The sequence below is a fragment of the Fulmarus glacialis genome, unplaced genomic scaffold (genome assembly GCF_000690835.1).
Source record: "Fulmarus glacialis isolate BGI_N327 unplaced genomic scaffold, ASM69083v1 scaffold6771, whole genome shotgun sequence".
Classification (NCBI taxonomy): Eukaryota; Metazoa; Chordata; class Aves; order Procellariiformes; family Procellariidae; genus Fulmarus; species Fulmarus glacialis.
Genome location: NW_009190777.1, coordinates 961 through 22200, shown reverse-complemented (window position 1 = coordinate 22200; position 21240 = coordinate 961). Strand labels below are relative to the sequence as shown.

Here is a 21240-nt window from a genome sequence, read left to right as displayed (position 1 = left end):
AGGAATGCGCAATGGTTTGAGCAACGCTTGACATGAACCTGGACTCTGATCCCACTGAGCAGCTCCCTGGAGGAACAACTTGAACTGGGCGCCTTGGGACGCTTCTCTCCGGCTCTGATGATACAGGGGCATGTGAGCGTGAAGAACGCACAATTTTGCTCTTCTGTTGTCAAAACCCTTTCCAGGCTCCCGCAGCAGCCAAGAGACCTAATGCCTTCTCAAACAAGGATGGTGAATAAAGGTTTGTTGAAGGGAAATGGCAAAAGAAAAGCCAGTTGTGCCTGAACTCTCTAAACCTCTGATCCACCAGTGAACTGTTCAGAAAAACTGCCAGTATTTCAATTTTAAATCAGTACATAAATAAAACTCAGTAAATTCAACTGGTCGTTGCACGTGAGAAGCAAGTAAATGCTGAAGTCCACAAATCAGAAAATAACAGACAATGTTTCCCTGCATTGAGCCTTGGCTATGTTATGAACTGACTGGAGGGATAGGGTTTTTCTAGCAACTCGCTGATGATTTTCCTGCACTTTGCTCCACTTCTGTGAATTGAAGTTTAATCGAAGCTATGGGGAGCGGACGGCCGGGGGGCACATCCACAGCACCCCCCCTCGCTGTCAGTGCTCCTCTCTGGCTGCACCCCAACTCCCTCCTCACTGAGAAGCCAGGGACAGAGCATTCCACAGGACTTGTGCCTTGGTTCCTTCTGCTGCTCCTGGAGTTTCTGTCATTAACGGCTACGCTGTGTTTACATGTGCTGCAGAGCTTCCCCGTTACCAAAGCGGTATTCTTAACTGCAGAGCGTCAATGGTTTCCCTTTTCAACAGGGGGAATAAATCACTGAGCTCAGAACAGACTGTTCTGCAGCTTTTGTCTTTCTAGGGACTTTTTTTTCTCCGAGCAATAGGAAAACTCAGACTGGGTTTTATCTACTGCAGAGAAAACTACAGACTGAAGGCAACCTGCGTTTTCTCTTCCCTCTGTCTTCCCCCCGCCTTGTGTCCCCTCTCCTATGCAGCTCACGGTCCCAGACACACTTTGGTGAAATGAGACTGTCACATTCAACAAACGAATACCATTTTAAACCAGAGGAAGGCTGCACACTCAGATATCATCCCATCAAGAAGGTTCGGGAGGTTCTTGGAAGAACAACCTCACCCCAGCGGTGAGAGGTATTAAACGAAACATGTTTACGCCTCAGTCCCTGGCAGGTGGAAGACAGCAGAGGGGTCCCCCGGGAGCACAGGGATTATCGGCTCTTCTCCTGGAGGCCGGCCTTCTTTCATCACCCCTCTCCTTCCCCGGTGTATGCCGTGGGGCCTGGCAGCAGAAAGCCTCCCAAGGAAAGAGGGGCAGCAGCAAAGAACAAATGCAAACGATGAACGAGGCCGTGCACGGCCACGCCGCCGAGCAAATCGGGCAATGCCAGCGGCTTCTGCTGGTCCCTTTGCTGCTGGAAGCAGGGGCCAAGGGCAGGGATCTCCTCCCCTTGCAGAGCCCCTGCTGATGGTCCAGCACCAGAAAGACAGAAAATGCATGTATCTTACTCCAACAATACGACCAAGTGCAAGCAACGGGACTGCCACTGCTTAATGGGGCAGCAGTTTCACTGTTTGTAAGATGAATGCAAGGTGCTTCTTTCTAAATTTTTTTTTTTTTTTTTTTTGTGAGCATTAAGAAACTATACTGTCAGTTTCAGTGGCAAAAAAATATTTTGCTACTTGATAATCAATGTTCATGGAATACGAAGGTAACAGAGGAGACTTTGACACAATAAAGTGTGTCCTCCCTCCCCCTACTTTAAAGACCACCTGGTACAGATGCAGACGGAGCTTGCTCTGCTACTCAGGGGCAGAAGGGTGATGCTCACTCGTGGATCCTGGAGGCCTTTCCATTCTCTACTTCCATTTGCTAGTATTTCTTTTCACCGTTGTGCATCATGCATTCGTCTGCATGACTGCTGCGGAGCTGAGTTTCGGAAGAGGTAAACTGTATTTATACAGGGGCGAGGGAAGTTTGGCACTCCACCAGCTACTGAATCTTACTCTAGCCCGTAATTTATCATAGGGAGGTGTAGAGCTCCGGATGGGTGCCCCCCTTTTTCTATGTCTGGTTTAATTAAACCTGCGTCAATTAATAATTCGGTCATTGTCACTACGAGCTTAATTATTGTTAGGAGATTCAACGCGGCTGCACTGAATCTATCTAAATACAACCTCCTATGTTTTCTTCCCCTTCAAAAAGCCAGAGGAATACTAAAGCGCACTGCTAGAGCATAATTCTGCTCCAGTCAAACACGAAGGACCTACAGCAGTGTTAATACAGATTCCCCTTCCTTTAGACTTCATCTAAAACTGGGCCATCCTTTGCAGCCCCTACTTTTGTCTCCACCGCTGATCAAGCCTGTCTCTGCAAATGGTTCTCAGGATCTGATCTTCCACTATTATGAAATTCGTCTTTCTAAAGAACTCACATTTCTCTCCTCTGTCACATCTCCTGATTTACTCGCTTTTCTATGCGTCTTAGGATTTTCTTTTCACCAGAGGCTGAAGTCCAGGGATTTTAAGAGTCACGCAGAGGATACAGTGTTATGCTCTGATGACATGGAAAATCTGAATCAGACTTAGTAAACTTAATTGGACTGAACCGGTACAACCGAGACACAAACACAGAGAGTAGGTCAGAGGAACTTCTCTATATGGAAGGAGCAAGAACCTTTTCTGTTGCCTGGCCATCTTCCAAACACCATTTAAGGTAACTGCTTGTACAATTTTTCAAAGGACAGCCGTCCAACAGCAGAGAAAGCAAGCCAACTTTCAGTGGAAACACAGGATACCTCTATTAATTGTACTCAGAATTCAAGCTTTGTCGGTGGCCAAACACCCCTCTCACTGTAGAGAGCAAAAGGCAAATGCTGTAGTGCTTGTTTCTGAAAGCTCTTGCTAACCTGCATGTTTTCCGTAGCATCACCAAGCAATCCTCCAAAAGTGATAGCATTGGTCACCGTGGCCAGGTAGATGAAAAGAATGGCTGAAAGGGCTTGAATATTTAAAGCATCGTAGAAGTCGCTGGCGAAGAACGGTGCTTTCCTCTTTATGTCTTTGATTAAGCCACCACAGAATCTGAAACGACAAGCAAGAGAAGACTCGTGCAAAGTGTTTACAGTGAAAGTCACCAAGATAAGTAACCAGAAATGAAGTATTATCTGAAAGGAGTGAGATCATCACATTACGTAATAGTCTTATCGCAGCTGTGATGGTCCAGGGATATCACTGAGATAATGTTGTAAAGAAAGATAGTATCTTGAACACAGGATGCAGCTGGAAAGAGACAAATTTCAGGAACACAAGCCCTACTTCTGCTGAAACAGACCACTAATGTTTGCAGTTCAGGAAGCTTGTCTGTTGGTTTTTTTCCCGACTACATTGGTTGAAGTAATAAAGTATATTAACTCTAGTCTAAATCCCTGCCTAAACTTCTCCATGTGGCAGACACAATGGTTGGGTGAGCCAAACAATTCGCTAAATGGAAAAATGCTTCAAACTGTTAACCGGAAAAAAACCTAGAAGTAAAAACACAAGTAAGTGAAATCATCTTTGAAAACAAGAGGACTCCACTTGCAGACATACTCTTTTTGTGCAATCACAGACAAGACAGTATTTAACTCTTAGAAGCTCCATGTGGCTCTGACACTGCCAGCGTGAAAAATGTTCCTGTTTTGGCTCTTGTTCCCTGGTACACAGTTTGCCACCAACGCCAGGGCTGTTCAGACGCTCTGCAGGCAGAGCTACATGGCAGATAGGCACACCTCACCTTCTGACCCAGAATCAGGATGTATCGACTGCCTTGTACACACCGATGTGTCATTTCAGCCTTTCAGACTTTTGTCCTAGAATTTAGATATTCTACTAGAACTTAAAAAAATACAGAGCGGGAGGGAGGGCACAATGCCACCACGAAAACCTGTGTACTGACCCTGAAATGCTGAGCACGCTGTTTTATGGCCACCTGAACTGCGTTCCCACTCCAGTGGACTTTTACGTGGCATACAAGCAGAGTACTAAAGCAGAGCAAGGCCTCGGGCTCCGTTACCTTCTGTATTTATGTCCCATAAAAGCCTTCCTCTGTGCCAGTCAACTACAACAGGAATGTCTGGAAAAGGGAACATCTCTGCTGTTGGCTAAAGCAGCTCCAGCAATCCGAATGGAAACTGTAGCTGTACCTGCCACGTTTGCATCCCTTACAGTTCGTCTAACCTCAGAAACTTTCAATAGCCAACACCTACCTGGGCCTTCTTTCATTTTTGAGCGCCTCATTTAAGACGCTTTGTAATGTGCCGAGGCTGGATGCTCGGAACCCTTCACAGCCAGTCTCAAGCTGGGCACTAAAAACCCCAGGACGCGTTTTGGGGTCACAGCTCAACCTATACAAACAGTATGTCGGGATGGAACGCGTAAGGGGCGAAACGGTTCTGCGAGGGAAACGTTGCCACCTTGCTCGGACCACGGCAGGCGCATCACGCCGAGCCGTGCGTTACTGACCTGCCGGTCCGTTGCAACTCTTCACAGTCCCCGTGGCCCCCGCCGCCGTGTCCTCCATCATGAGGCGTGTCTCCATTCATCTGCAGATTTTCTCCACCGGAGTACATGTTTTTCCTGGGCAAGAAGGCAAGCCAAAATGAGGCTCACCGCACTGCCACAAAATGGCTCCACAAAAACATAATCCACACACAGTTCCTCCAAACAAGTGTTACACAGCCTTTCCTGAAGCCGTGTTGTACAAAGGAGACCAGAAGGCTGACCTGCTGGCAGCCAGAGTGGAACATAACGTGTTAGAAAAGACCAAGCAGAACCCCATGGAGTCTGGATAACCCGTATGTATGTCACTATATGCCTACAGCATCGCCTTAAAGGGTCCAGAATTGCAAGAACATCCTCCCTCCAGCTGTTAAGAAAGACCTGAAAATATCTCTAGTACTTTCTAAATACAGACAGACAGATGCAGGTCACCCTGCAGTAGCTCAATAAACCTGGTGTACCCAAAGCACCGGCTCTTCCCGTCACCTTTTCAGAATGGGCGCACGCTGTCCTTCACCACGGAGCTAAGCCTGCCTGTCTCCTGCTGTTACCTTTTATCTGAAGAAGGAAGAGACTTGGGGGGCTCTATCCTAATGGCTGGATCCCATTCCCCAGGGGGGAGCACAATGACTTCATCCAGAAACTCATCGATGCCAGCGATCAGGTCCTGCCGGTCCTTGGCTTTATAGGCAATGTCGTGGAACACCTGCAAGGAAAAGAGAGACTCCATGCAGAAAAGGTTTGCATTTTCTGTAGGCCAGACTCCAGAGGCAGCTACCGACTTTTATTCTATGAAAACAACTTACTCATTCTCAAAAACCTCTCAAAAAGTATCAGGACACTTGGCACAAGGGCGTGTGAACCTCAGGAAAGCCCTCTCCTTTGCTTGGTTGTTTAATGATAGAGATTCTTGCAGGCGTATTTCTAATTTTTAGCAAAATATACATTTCTAACCTTCTTAAAAATGTTACTAAAGCAATTATCCATTTCTTTTATCCAAAAAAAGAGTTTTCCTACACATAAGGTGTTTCGATCATACTTTGAGAAGACACTTTTTACAAAGCCACAAAAAAAGCGTCGATCCTCTTTTCCTACCTACTTCAGTCTATCAAAAAATAGGTTAGTTTTCAACACTGTGACATAGAAACGATGACAGTATTTACTCAGAAATAATAACAAGAAGCACAAACTAGTTTTACTGAAAGGCCCGGTATTACTGATGAAGAGTGAATGAAAAAAGAGAGGAAAAAGAGCATTAATGCTGAATTTTACAGAAATCTTTTGGACTGCTGAGAATGAAGGTGGATCTGCACACGTGATAGACTTAATAAGAACAGTGGTGGTAGGAGGGAGGACTTTGGGGCTACGGAAACTAGACCATTGCTCCAAGCAGCGGAATGACAGAAAACAGAAGAGCTGAGACCGGGCAAGTGGTAATTAAGAGAACCGTAGGAGAGCAAAACAACATAAGGAGAAAGCAAGAAACAAACACAATGTAAATCAGCCCCAGACGCGCAGAGCCCAAGGGACACTGGAAGAAAGAAGCCGTAAATGAATATTGAAAGCCCAGTCATCTCATTAAGGTGTATGATTACCAAGTAATTGCTAGCTACTCATGGATAATATATAAGCACTGCCTGAATGAAAAAGTGCTCTGGGATACAGTGCAACACACAACGGTACGTCCTGGGTGTAACCATTTCTGCGGTAATTACCGGGAGCGTAGCTCGGGTTACCGTGATTGTGGAATGTGACACACCGCGACTAGATTAATTCAAAGATTAATTCATAGTCTATTTGAAAGAGTGATTGCTAGCAGGAAAATACACACGATGGACAGAAACTTGCTAGTGTCACGCTTGTACAAAAACATGAAGCCAGATGAAATAATTATGTAAACAGATAGAATTAGGAGGTGACATTTGGATATTTCAGCTTTACGTGTATGCCCGTTCCCGTCGACCACACTGGAGGAAAGGACATAATTATTAGCTAATGAAGTGAAACCTGGGAGAACCCATTTCACACAGGAGATGTCAAGACACCTACCTCATCCGACATCAGAGTGGCGATGGCTCGGCCGATCTCATGATAGGACTTTGCTTTGCCCTTCGGTCCCAGCAGAATGAAGAGAAATCTGACCAAACAAACAGATTGATCCCATTTAGGATAGCAAAATGGATCGCTTATACTTATCTATACAGAAATTCAACTTTATAAAGTTGTGGCCCTTGTCAGAGATCCAGAGGCTGCTGGTGGCCTCCAGCTACCTTGAGAGCAGAGGTTACACCCTGTAGCTCATCATGCTTTCTCGTACAAGCAAGACACTACCCAGAGTTTTTCTCCCAAAAAGCCTTAAAAGTAGCCTTGAGACCACTATGGCCAAATGCTATCACAGCCCCACGCAGAAGTTGCTGCGCTCCAGCAACCTAGACTTCAGGATGAGGTGAAGGAAGGACATCCCTCCAATGCCCAGTACCTGGAAGTGAACTATGCACGATGGATGCAGCTCCCGCGTGGAGCGGTTGAGAATCCATGCCCTGTGCACCACAGAAAGCCCATCCACCTCCACGGTGATTTACTGGGTCATATGTTACTGGCTCCTTGTAGCTGTTCAATCCTTGTGTAAGGTATCTGTGTTAAACGTGTCCCTAGTGCTATTCCAATGCCATTTATGTGACAATAGCAGCGACGTAACTGCTGCTCAACAGCCAGGAGGGGACAGCAGAAGATTGATGGATCACAGCTCCAAGGGCAGTGACACAGCTGAGCACCCTCCGCGCCCAGGACGGACCACACGGGACCAGCCCAGCGGCGGGCGCAGAGGGAAGATGCTATTAACTATCCGCGTTGCTCGCTGTCAACTACATCGCTCCCCCGTGCTATCAGATAGCACTCCGCACGCTTATCAATGCTCTGCTGGTTTTTTTCCCAGAATAGCTACCCACATGCGAAGGGAAACCATTAATCTAAGATAGGGCTTTAGCTATAAATAATTAAGCCCAACTTGTATGCTCTGAATTTCCGCTCCAAGTATACAACGCATACCAGAGACCTGTAAGCCCGTCTGATGGCTCCACAGTCACACCTTAATTCTTAAGGTGTAAAGCTATTCCCATGGTAGGCACCATCAGCGAGGGTGACTACATCTACGAGGTATTAGGAGTTAATTTCTTACATGATCTCTTTGGGCAGCGACTACATCCAAGTCACTGCTAATGAGTTTGAAAAACACCACGATATGAAGCCTTTGGAGACAGGAAATTACTGCTTTTTATCTCTCCTGCCCTCGCTTTTGTCAGTGCTAACGTGCCATGAATCAGGACTTGCCTACATGACAATATGTTCTAATGACATTCCTTAATGGAAAAGGCTATACATGGAAAACGGATGCTTCTGCCAATAAAATAGTCTAGCAGTTGTGCCAGAGTAACCAGAACACTGGTGAAAGGTGGACGGGTTTTCCAACCTCGTAACTGACAGTCATTAGAAAAAGTTTTAAGTACGGCCTCAAGGTTGGATCTTCAAAGGTACCTAGATCCTTCTGGCCTGGAATGGAAAATTAAAAAAAAAAAAAAAAGAAAAAGATACCACCATTCAAATAATACTTAATTCAGGAAAGACCTAAGCCTTATCTTAGACACTCCCAGTTCCTAAACTAAGTTTCATATGCAACGCCAAGGTATCAATGCTGAAATGCCATTACCTCCTGTAGAAATACTCTTTCTTTAAAGTTGATTTCACGCTGTAGACAGGCGCCAAGGTGGCAGCTACTTACCCACACAGCACCTACGGCCTTGCCTGTAGAAACACAAGCTTCCTATAAATCCCCTGTTCAGATCTGTCCCAGAAAAAAAGATCTGGTTCATGGCTATGGCATGTAAATACATGTCTTCATGCTCACCTCTTCGCCTTGCCAACTGGCTCGTTAAGAAAGCCCCGTTACTTCTGTTGGCCACCTCGCACAACAGCCAACATTGGGTGGCCTGTGGGATTTCACTGGAGACCGTCATGCCGGTCAGACGGTGTCGTTTCAAACGTTCAGCCTGAGCTGGACCCTAACTAGTGACCTTGAGATAAAAGCCTCTCTCTCTCACACATCAAATCGTCCTTGCAATTAGCAACAAAAGAAGTCACATGGCAGGAGACCAACTTCTCCATTTCACCTAATTTAGCAAGACTGGGAATTATTGGGGCAATTTTCAGCAAACTCCGTACCAGCACAGGTTTCAAACAGAAACACTAATAGCTGCTCAAAACAACTTTAAAGCTTCCTGAATTAAGCCTTTTTCCAATTACAGCCGTACCTTTCAATCAGTAATGGAAAATAAAACACACACTAACCTTTGGTAAGTTGTCTCATCTAAAACCTTTTGCATTACTTCCAGTGTGAATTTGAGTTAGTTTCAACTTCCAGTCATAGATTTCGATTGTCTCTCATAGCTAGATTGAAGAACCCTCGGTAATTAAATTCCTTTAAATGTCCTCCCCTATCGATCCAGCCACCCGTAGCCACCCATCAGTCAGGCTAAGCCATTTGAGGCTTTTCTCCTCTCTTTAGTCACTTTGACGGCTCTTCTGTGAACTTTCTCCAATGTATCGGCGTCTTCCTCAGGGAAATCATCCAAGAGCTGGCAGTTTGGTCAGTGCAAATATATGAAATATATGATGAAACAACCTATGGCTACTCAGGAACTTTACGTGAGCCTGCTTTTCTGAGAAAATGAAGTTAGGAGCACTGAGTCAGGGGACAGGACTTCAGGTATGGACAAGCACGGGAAGTCTTAGGAAACGCGGCAGGATGACGGGGAGGGCTGGGATTATTGCTGTGGTGGAAGGAAAGGACACGGCACATACTTCTAGGAAACCGGGTTTCAGCGGTTCCGGCACTGATGGAATAATCTCCTGTCCCCAGGGACGGCCCCGGCCCTTTGCCTACAGCATCCCCCAGAGAAAAGCTGTCCTCGGAGCACAGCTCTTCCACCTGCGCTCTCTGTCCCTAGAGGGAGAAGCTGACACGGGGCCAAGTTAAAGCAGAGACGACCAGATTGCTCTGGGCCACGGAGACACCCTCTTCGTTATTTGTCAACCTTTACTATGTTAACAATACGTTTTCTCAAAAGCTGCTGATAAAATGTGAAACACAACAGGGTTGAGAGGTGTGGCACCTCACCAGAAGTTACTTCTCTCTTTACAAGTATTGTATTAAGTATTATTTTAGCTTCATAAATCAAAATATCAAGAGGTACTAACTCAAATGTCGTATAAGATATATTGTATCCAAAGAAGTACTTTCTATTTAAAAAACACTAGAGTCCTACAAAAAAAGGCATCAAGTTAGCAGGACAGGATCCATAAACACGTATTAATTGGCATTACTAACAGCAACACTTCCCAATCGAGTTCTTCATGAGGCTTGCAAGTGTTTTACTTAAGGTTCACACGGAGGTGACTAAGCCATACACGCCTAGGTCATGTCCTCTGCTCTCCTCTTACCTCCTGGAACTTTCCCTGTGTTTCACGAGTTATTATAAAACAACATTAAAGATAAACTGTTCCTCAGCCAACTCTTTTAAAACTCTAGGATGCAGATTATCCAAATATATTAATTTTAAAAAAAGGTTGATAACTCCAGAAGTTGCTGCTTGGCATTCTTCTGATTTTCCAGGGGAACAAGACGTTTTCATAACCATCCTCTGAAATAATTACATCAGCTGGCTCTCTTCCAATGCATAACCGAAGTACCCGAATGCTCCTGCATTTACTAAAATGCTCGAGAACAAGCAGTTTGTGACACTTTCTAAATTCTTCGTCCTGACTGATTCAGCTCAGAATTGCCTTCAGCATGTAGAACAAGACTTTTTAAAGGGCCAAATATTATAAACACGAAAACATTAATGCATTTTAGTGGTTTGGACTAGATTATGCATTTAATAGCATTTAGTTATGAATATTTCCACCCAAGAAAGCCCCAACTTCTAGTTGTGACATACTCCTCCTCTTCATCTGCTAAGATGAAAGCCAGCACAGATTCCCTCTCTGCTGCACAGAACACATGCTGAGTTATCAAATGTCCATTTCTGATACTTAACATTGCTAAGGACACTTCAATGCAGAGAATGTGGGGTTTCACCTCGTATCACTTAGCTCAAAGTCTCTCTGACGTAGAACCAAAAGTCAATGTTTCTCCCGAATGCTCTGGGCAACAGCCTACAGACAGGGCTGACAGCCCTCACACCCAGGATACCTCGTCTTGAGCTTTGTACGACAGCACAGTCAAAGCACTCAAAATCCTTTGCTTCCAAGCTGATAATGAGCCAGAAACTCAGTAATTTATTATTGTTCTACCTAAAGCACTAGTCCTCCTGTCATTTTTGCACGCTTTACCCTCCTTAAGCAGATGATGACCACCGACTGTGTAGGATTCACCTTTGAATCATATGGACTATGCCACCTAACCCAACAAGAATAAATTCTTTCTCACAGATGTAATTCCAATTCAAAATGGACAAACGTGTCCTGGCCAATGCACTGTAAACCCAGCCAATGTGCCTAGAAGATCTAAAGGTAGCACCGCAGCAATACTGCGCACAAGTCCAGTAACCTGGGGTTATGGACCCAACAACCTGCCATGAGTGAACACAACCCTCCCCGACCTCGGCGGGAGGTGACACCAGAGACTGCAGGGCAGAATTTCAATCTAGTTTGCCCAAGGAGGCAACAAGGTTTTACGTGCTATGCTTCCGATAAATTTGGCTAGAAACCTCCACGAAATCACATGAAGAGCACACTTTGGAGGTGGGAAGTGAATACAGCGCAGCCAGGCTCCAAGGTCAGTGCAGCACTAATATTTTGCCATCCATATGGGACATCCCACAAGAAATCCATAATGTCCGTGACCGTCAAGTTCCCATACCGGGTAAAGGTTGTGGTGAAAACTGTCCCAGGACCAAGCCTCACCATGGTCTCTTTACAAGCTGACCATCAATGCAGGAGACAAGGTCGGCCCGTGTCCTGTGTCTCCCCCCCAGCCCCCAAAACTAAAAAAAAAAAGAGGAAGAGCAACTACACGAAGATTCAAGTTCAGCCTGCTCATCCATGCCTCTCAAATCTGGAGCAAGCATGAGCAGCAACTCCGTAAGAGTTAAAGGCACCTAGACAAAGGAAACTCAGTAAGGTCCTGGAGAAAATGTTGTTGTTTTTGAGAGGAGTGAGGAGAAGCAGTCCTTCTGTTGTTGGACACCATGTGAGATGCCTGCAAGGCATCCAGCATTCCCAATAGAGATACATGCTGATGGACTCCAGGGCTGAAAGAACCACCTCTTGATGTACTTTTCCAGCAGAATCTGTGGCTGGGACCGCTGATGAAAGAAGCACAACTTGAGACTGCAGTAACGAAAGGAGATGGTGAAGTGTTTGGTCCGTCTTCTATTTCACACAGGTGATCCTTCAAGTTTTGGGCAAGGTACCAACATTGCAGGCTTCTCACATGGTGTCCAACACATGAACGCAGACAGACAAAGGTAGTCCTTCGCTGCCGGAGCTCTTGACTTCCCAGAGCAAGTCCTTCTGCTGGAAAGGCTGCTAAAGGACCCAGCCCTGAAAACCATTTCAATGCTACAATTAATGAACAAGACACACATTTCATCCTCACCTATAAAGAAGAAAAGATGCTTTTGCAGTTAAAAGCTTAAGTTAGGAGGCAAGGGAGGAGAATCTAACTCCTGGTTCTGCCACATGCTTCCTAAGTGACCTTTGGGCAAGTTATTTCATTTCATTTGAGACTTGTAGGCACAGGCCATTTCCCAGCACTACATATTAGACTGTGCAAGTCTGTACAGCTTATCTTCAAAACAATCTTTCCCTTGCTCATTCTTCATCTTTTTTCCCCATCAACATTACATTAATGCAGCAGACCTGAACACATAATTGCACATTTCTTTGATGAAAATAAAAAGCTACATCTATTGCATTGTCCAGAGGAGAAGCAGCCATACCCAAGCCATGGTGCAAGCACAGTAGCTAAGTGCCTGCCAAAATGAGGACTTCATAGCACCATGGAACTAAATTCAACACAAGAAAACCAAAGTCCTTAAAATTTTTTTTCAATCTGATCAGTAAAAAGCAAACTCAACACAGTGAAAGGCTGGGATCTCTCTATACTCAATTGCAGATCCCCGATTTTTACTACTAGGGCTGTATGAAGACACCCTGCTGAGACGCTTTTCTTGGAGAGTTCATCAGAACTTGCTGGTTTCTTTTAAGTAAAAATTCGCTTTTAAGTAAAGGAAATAATTAAAATACTTAGTAAGGAAGCGTGAAGGAAAAAATATATAGAAAATGTATGTGTATCCAAGGAAGAGTCATTTCTACACCGGAAACCTTTTTTCTACAAAGCATCCAAAATTCTGTAACCTACAAGAAAAATCCAAGCCAAAGAACATGTGGAGGAAGGAAAAAAAAATCAGCAGTAACCCATTTAACTGGAAGTCTACATGTTGAATAGTGTCTACCTTATGCACACAATAATCCTTTTTCTTTCTACAGTACTAGGTCAACAGGAATAAACCAAACAGGGCAGGGACTATAGATATCATGAGCCTTTCACCCCTTCAGGGCTTGGTGTCATATTTGCTTCTGCATCACAGGACTGTGGCCATGTCTCACAGGCCCAGCTAATGGACGCAGCTGGTACACTGATTCTCAGCTAGTCTCAAGAAAGCTATCGCTGCCCTCTCCCTGCAAACCCTGCCCGGATCGTGCTTTGGAAAGCAAAACATCTAGACAGCTTCATGCATTTCTGCAAGCTGTGTGACGCCGTGTTACGGCTGGGAACGCTTTCTCCCCTCTCCCCTTCTCCCAGCTCCTCGGGAGGGCTTTCCCCATCCCTCTGCCACTGATCCAACAAGCCCTGCGACCATCGCCTCTTCGTGGCGAGGCACTTCGCCGGCTCCTGGGACGCATTCGGTGTATCTTTAGTTGCTAAAGAGCGTGAGATTTTTACCTAACGCAACACACCAGAAACATGAACTGGATTGCTGTGCAAAGGCACCTCCAGCAGCGCGTGTCACCTCCTGCCACCGTGGGCATAGACGGCCACGCAAAGGCCACCTCCCCTCTGCGTTACAGACCAGCACGCCCACAGCCCTGTGCCGAAACCTGGGTGTTTGACCCCTCGCCTGCCCCACGTAAAAACAACCTGCTGCTTTCTAAAGAGAGAAACAGATGCAGGTCACACTGCGGTTACTCGATCGACCTGGGTCACCATACTCCCGCAGCAACCCACAGCGCTGAAACGTTAGCCCGTGTTTATTCAGAAACCCCAGGTGGTTTTGCACCGCCTAGCTTTGATGGCGTGGTTTTGACAATCTTACCAGGAACTTGATAATTTAACAAAGTAAAAGGAAAAACCCCGAGGGAGAGAAGGGGGGGGGGGACACGCCAAAGGCTCCAGCTCCAGCATCTTGCGGAGCCTGCAGGCTATTAAGTGCACGTCCACAGCAGGAACGCCCGCCGCGCGAGATGGCCGCGACTCAGCGCTGACCGAGGAGAGGCTCCATCACAGCTCGGCTGGGCCCTGACGGGATTTCCTTGATTGAATTTCACAGGATGCAGCCATCGCAAATGGCTCTTCATTACTCACAAAAGCCACCTAATGAGCCTCCCTGCTTTGATTAGGGCTAGCATTTGGTTTGGAGGACAGCAAATGGATAATACTATTTCCTGGTGAAAATGTTGGCGTGGAAGGGCATATTGTCCTGATTTATGCTCTTGAGTAACAAGGTCGCTCAGCAATCCTAGATCTAACTTCCTGGCTCCCACTACCAACACAAACAATACCTAATTTTACATCTGCTGAAAAGCATTCGGAGATGTGTTGGAAAAAAAAAAAAAAGTGAGATTAGACTTCGAGGCTGAAATACTTGAAGTATACAGAGCTCAGTAACGCTGAGGAATGAAGAATAACCTTTTATAAAATTAAGCCACTTTTATCTCCCCATGCTGCTACCAGAACTGTGCAAACAGTTGTTGACACGGTTATTTTAAGGAGTCACTTAATGAAACCCCAAGAAATACAAACACTGCTGCATTACTAGAAGGCAATTAAACAAGTAGCAAAACTAGATCATCTTTTCCCTTTGTTTTCTACATGGAAATAAGGTACAGATTATAATAAACATATAACTTATATAACTTTCATTCCCTACAATGGCTGCGACTCATTCCAATATTAGTAATGCACTAGCCATGTGCTTTTGTCATGGTACTGTGTCTCTTCTCACAAAATATTACTTGATATAGCCTCAAACCCTCCCGGCATTATTCAAATCACAACTTTCACTCTGTATTGAAAGCCCTTGAAACCGTTCACATAAAATATGTATTTGCACATTAGTGACGTGAAAAGTGCAATCTGAACTCCATAATTACAAGCAAAATGCCAAGCAAACCCTTTGTAAGCCGATCCCAAGAGCACGCCAGAACCCAGGTGCGCAGCAGCGCCGAGGAGCAAGGCACGGCAGAGCCGGGCGCGGAGCTGGAGGGGGACGTTGCCAACCAGCTGCAGGCTGTCCACCTGCAGCCGCTCTCGTCCTTCTCGCTGCAGCTCGGCTGTGCGCCCTTCCTCATGCCCCTCGTTACCTTTGAATACTCATCATTTTTAGTACCTCGGTATCTGTGCTTCATACGTACACAAACACCCTACCTTACCTCGGTAGGGTGTTTGTGTATATATGAAGCAAAGATACACTACTACACAATGCTCACGTACGGCAGATGCTCTGGATGTCTACACTGATCGTTTTCTCTACTACGTTACATGATAAGCAATATGCTTTAATCGTAAAGCTAAGGGTAATATTGCTAGTCAAGAATTCAAACAGGACTGCAGCTTTGCTGTTCTGGTAGATAGATACACTCACTGTACAGACAGTTACGCTTATTCAAGCAGTGAATTCAAATATTTAAGAACATAAGATATATTCATATTTGTGAGACTCAGATTAAATTGCAACATGAGTCACAATAAATATTTATATGACATTTTTCTCTAAACCGTTATGCATTACAAAGCAACATACAGTGTGACCCCCCCCGATAGCATTGCATGCCCCAGTTTACCTGACTTTTTTTTTCGCCCCAGCAGGGCCAGAATTGTATCCTTCATCTAATGTGAGTTTTTAAAAGGAAAAAATATGTACTGCAAACACAGGCAGAGGGAATCTGAGCTATGTACAGTGTGTGTTGGGGGGGAATCATAAGGGGCAGGAAAAAAGCTCCAGTAGTTAAATTTCACATTGATAGTGCCGTTACTGCTAAGTTGTTAAGTTAGTGTGTTTGTGTAATGTTTGTGTATTTTACAGCTTATATCTTATAACCAAATTCAGGACCAGAAAATTATTAAGCAGCTGCAGTGAGTTTTGTTACTTCAAACCAATAACCCTGAGCGTTATGCACGTCACGTGACGGAAAGCAATGGAGAACGGTCTTCTTCTGGCCTGGTGTTTTTATTTCAAAAGGTGGAAATGCAATTTCCAACTCTTGTCCCCCGCCTGGGGGCTGAATTCTCTTACCGGGTAGGTACGGGGACTTCAGTCAGAGCACCCAACATGACGGCCTGCTGCAGCCGGACGAAGGCAATGAAAGGACTCTCCAGGAAGTCTACCTCCCCCACCAGCACATTGGAGGCCTCAGCATCACGGGGCAATTTCTTCATGAATTTATTCTTCAGCTATATCAGTGAAAGAGGAAGGAAAAGAAAATTAAGTCTCGTTAGGCGTGCAAACAGCAACGTGCAATAAAACTTACCCAGTTGTCACCCACATTTCCTCCTTGGTCAGAATACATCTTTGGCCAACATGTGTCATCCCCACAGAGTCTACTGAGATACAAGTGCTGAGATCAGCCCCAGAAGAACAACGCTGATATTGGTGCTTGGACCGAGACGATGCTGAGGAGATTATGCCTCCTGGAGCTGCTGTTTCCGTTTACGGGCCTGAGATGGTATTATTTTGGGGAGAACAAGGTGCGCAGCACCGAGGAAGATGAGTAGATCTGGGCAGGGTTTCGGGAAGAAGCGCTGCACCACCTCGCTGCCTGGCCGTCCGCACGACGGGGAAGGGCAGGCACGTTTTACGATTCAAAGTGCAACTCCACGATCTGCGGTCGCTGCTACAGGAACGACTGGCCTGAGGAAAACTAACCCTGAAGGACGGACGCCAGGAGCTGGGCACCTGCATCTCGCTGTGTACGTGTCTTTTCAAGTTCCCAGTGAAAGACGAAGCTCAGCGCAGGCTTTTACGAGCATGTTTCCTACGCCTGTGGCTTCTGCCTTAATCTAAAATTTGCTTGAGGTTGTCCGAAGCCGCTGTTCCCACTGCCTGTGCAGGCCAGCGCATGAGGAGTCACCGGGCAAAAGCAGCAGGCGTGCTGGTTTTGAAACTACAGTAACGGTCTCAATAACTGTCTAGGTGAGAGACCGGCTCGTTACTGCTTCCCACCATCAGCACCCGAGCCCTCAGCCCTCCCACGGGCTGCTGCCCTGGCAGCACAGAGCGGGGCACGGCCGAAGGGGGACGGAGGAACGTGTGCCATCATTAGAGACCTTCTGTCCGGGAGAAACCCCCTTCTCGATCCTTCTACAGAATGATGCTACTACATCCCTCACCTCCCAAAGATCTGAAGGAAGAGAAAGCCTCGGGAAGAAGTGAAGTGAGAAGGGGCATCCGTGAAGAAGAGAGACATCAGAGAGGGTTTCCGAGGAAAATAAAAGCACCAGACCCGGTCGGAGAAGCCAACGTGGGAGTGGGGGGAGAGGAGGAAGAGGGAGGTTTTGAGCAGCACACCCGGCCTCTGCGTGGGTCCTGAGCCAGGAAGGATTGGGTGGCACGGGGAAGCCCCCCCAGATGCTCATGGCGGGGGGTCTGTCTTAACTGTTCCTCTCCTGACGAGGCTCCTATAGCACTCTGCTAGCCCAAGCAAGAGGGGGGTGTATATATATCTCTATATCTCTCTCCATACATCTATCTCAAACCCAACTATTTCTTTGAAGTACAATCATATCTACCCTTAATGAATTTCCATAATTCCTACCACAGCGACACGACTTTGCATGCAAAAGTTGAGGGTAAGGGCACTTTTTAAAAAAAGATCGCTAAGCAGGTAGGTAGCAGAAATTGCCTGTCTTCATCCTTTCCTCTGACAGCACACAGAAACTCCCTCCTCCATCCCAGCCACACAACTGAAATACATGTAAAACCCCACCACCGAGAGGCAGCTAACAAGGTTGCTAGTCACCGTGCAGCTAAAAGACCTCTCATGTTTCCACCATCAATTAAACATCCATTGCTTTATAATCAAATTACTGCGGCTGACGTTTTACCCTGCCACAGCAACTCCTAACTTGATCCCAACTCTGACCTCTACGCGGTAATACCTTTCTGTCAGAAAGAAATTTCAAGAATCTCACACAGAAGTTTAAGTACATGAACTGCTAACATCTGGAGTTAGCAAGAACACGTACGTACATATATACCACTCTGCCTGATCTGTTGAAAAATCATTGTGGCCCAGTGGCAAAGAAATCCACTTCAGCAGAGCCACCTAAAATCCACAGCACCTCACAACGCGCTCTGGCTCCACAAGCTCTCAGAAGCCCCAAAGCACACACTGACTGATGGCTTTAATATTTATGAGCTAGAATACCTTAAATGCACAGGAAAAAATAAGGCGTACGGCAATTCCCCAACGGAATCTTTGTAACTTTAAACCGACGCTGCCGATCGTTCACCACTTGATGATGTATCCCTTGGGAAAACAAGCAAATGACAAAACGGTCGGACGCACGAATTTTAGGGACACACTCGGCAAAACCCGCCAAGGAAATCTGCTGCTCGTTAATGGTAGAGCTTCTCCGTAACAAGACTTTGCTGAGCCAGGGATTGTCGGTGGGGTGACAAAGCGTTTAAGCGTCCTCCCGACATGAGCGCAGCATCCCCTGCCGCGGACACGCACCCGAGCGGGGGCAAGGCCGTGGCAGGAGGAGAAAGGCGGGATGCCCGGTGGCGGAGGAGGATGCTGCTCCCCAGACCCCCGGTTCTAGGCAGCACGTTGGGGGTTCTCCCCCAAGCACCTCTGAGAGACACGAAATCACCCCCCCTGCCAGGCCACCACAGCAAGATCCCTCAAAACAACCTCCGCCACGGGAGGCTTTCCTCTCTGGACCAGTCTGTCCTCTCGTTTTCCTCGTTTTTTGCTTTTCTTTGAAAGCAAAGAAAGAGCCAACACTTAGAAACTTGCTCATGCTTTGAAACAGGATTTGGGGGTGGGTTTTTTTGGGGCCAAGATACAATTTGGGAGCAACGTGGTGTCACGGCAGCAGCGAGGCCCCGCGTGCCGCTGAGCCGCCTGTGGCGCAAGGATAAAAGCATAAAGATGTCCAACTCCTCTGTTGAAGAGGTAGAAGGACCACCTGGGAAAAGGAACCAAACCAGCTGGCAGCCCTGCTCTCGTCGGCTGTTTATCCCCAAAAGCTCCTGTTACCCTTTCTAAAGGATGGTGAAGGAGTGGATTCAATGCAAGATCAAAGTCTTGGTCGGAAAAGGACAGATTCTTCTGAAGCGCACCCAGGTAAATAGAGACGACAGTGTATGAAGAATTCACGCATTTCAGCAAATATTTGGTAGCAAAAGAAATTCAACTAAGACACCAAAATTTCTTTCTGACCATTCTAGTAATCCGATTTTCTTACTCACCCAGGTTACTTCAACGTGTCCTTCCCGTGATGCCCTTCTAGCCTTATTCTTTCTTTGTACTCTTAGGATCTCTGATTGCTCCTTTCTCCTCAGTAACATGAGCCTGAGTTGCTATCTGAGCTTTTTTTGGGGGTGGTAGTGCTTTTTCTAATGTTCTTTCACTCTCTTCCTACATCTTTGCCTTTTTCTTCGTTAACAGTGACAAGAGCTGTGCCAGAAAGATGACAAAGGGAGACGGTGAAGCCACCGTGGGCACACACCAGTGCAATTGCACTGCTCATCTTCAAGCTTTCTCATACTTAAGACCTAGATTTTAGTCTATTTGAAAACCAACACAACTTGATTTTTCATTTTTAAAAAAGGTTGTATCTCAGAGCAAAACAAGGTAGTTATTTACTATATTGTTTCATATTAAAAAATAAAGTATTTAGTACACTTTCCTATCAATTTTTGCCACCTGATGAATAAGAAAAGCACATGGGAATATACCTATTTTTCATCATATTTGGAGTTTAACTCTTCATTCATGGCAAGCCCACCGTTAACTGTGCCTCTAAACAGTGGGTATGCATGGCCCCTCCTGCCTCCTCCAACACCATTACACCTGGACTGCCAAGCGTGGCCGTCAGCCTAAGGCAGCCTGTCACTGCGGAGTGGAAATTAGCTCTCTGCATTTGATCTCGAGCTAGCTACCCCCAGTTGCTGCATCGGGATATGCACGGAGCCATTTTCTGACTTGACAAGGGAGACCACAGGCAGCAAGACATTCTGTCCCTACACCTTGGTTTTTTCTGAGGGCTGTCTGCTGGCTGCACAAGCGCCGGGAAAGCCTCAAGTCCGGGAGCAGCACTGGGAGCTGACGGGTGGTGAATCCACCAGCAAGGAAAGCAGCACTGGGACTTCTGCCACGACATAAGCAGCGCTTCTAGAAATGCAGCAAAGCATCTGTCATGTTACTGAACAGCGGGGCTCGAAACTGCAGGGAAGTGAGCTTAGAAGACGATCTATAAAGCTGTATTTATTCACTTTCAGCAATCCTTCCCGAGGCATCCAAATGGTAACGATGATGTGCTCATCATCATTAAACCAGAGTGCCAGAAGAAATCTACTGACCAGCATCGTTCTCACAAGCCAACTGCCAGGGTTACTCTCATTTATACATCTTCTCCCGAAGTGTAGCTATAGCTTCATGCTAAAAATAGTTCCGTAGCTATAGCTTCATGCTAAAAATAGTTTCCGTACAGCCTGAAGGTTATTCTTCTCATCTCTGCACCCATGTACTGTAATTGTACCGCAGTGGACACAGGCAGGCTCACAGGGCGCTGCAACACGGATCATCTAGCTGACAAAATATTAGCTAAGTCCAACTATGGAGAAATGTCATCAATTGCTTCTGATTTGATAATGGGGAAATACTGCAGCAGCAGAGTTTTAAAAATGAGCCTCTCCTGGCTCTTTTCTGGTATCTTCCTGGCACAGGATTGCCTTTCTGCTAGGTTATTAAATTAGCTCAAGCGGGCCGGCGGCACGGCAGGGTGATCTGAGCAGCGCTGCTCTTACCCCCAGCCTTCCCCGCAGCACCAGCAAAGCTCCTGCAGCCTTGGCCATGCTGGTGGGGGACACCACTGCCCCCATCTTATACGCACCCTTCCATCTGGCTTAGCACTCAGGCTGCCGGGGAGGGATTTCCGAGCGTCCCCAGATCCGAGACAGCTTTGTTTTTAACTTCAGGAGCGGCAGAACTAATTGAAGCTGAAGGCTTTTGAAAAATCCTGCCCTTAGTTGGTTCCCAACACACCCCCCCGCCCCGGGTGATCTTTGGAGATGCTCTGTGTTTGGCGAAGGGTGAATGGCGAGGGAGGATGTGCTGCCAGGAACACCGACGGGGGGTAACGCTCAACTGGGCTACG

At 46.4% G+C, this 21240-nt stretch overlaps 1 protein-coding gene across 1 annotated transcript in view; it reads right to left on the bottom strand.

Annotated features, from left to right (window-relative positions):
* Window positions 1-16424, bottom strand: part of SLC4A4 (solute carrier family 4 (sodium bicarbonate cotransporter), member 4) — a 57587-nt gene extending 41163 nt beyond the window's left edge. Inside the window, exons 1-6 of the mRNA XM_009586414.1 lie at window positions 16386-16424; window positions 16151-16308; window positions 6627-6714; window positions 5129-5283; window positions 4542-4655; window positions 2948-3122 (exon numbers count right to left, since the gene is read on the bottom strand). Coding sequence (XP_009584709.1) covers window positions 2948-3122; window positions 4542-4655; window positions 5129-5283; window positions 6627-6714; window positions 16151-16308; window positions 16386-16424 — 729 coding nt within the window. The remainder of the gene's footprint in view (window positions 1-2947; window positions 3123-4541; window positions 4656-5128; window positions 5284-6626; window positions 6715-16150; window positions 16309-16385) is intronic.
* Between the last annotated feature and the right edge of the window lie 4816 nt (window positions 16425-21240).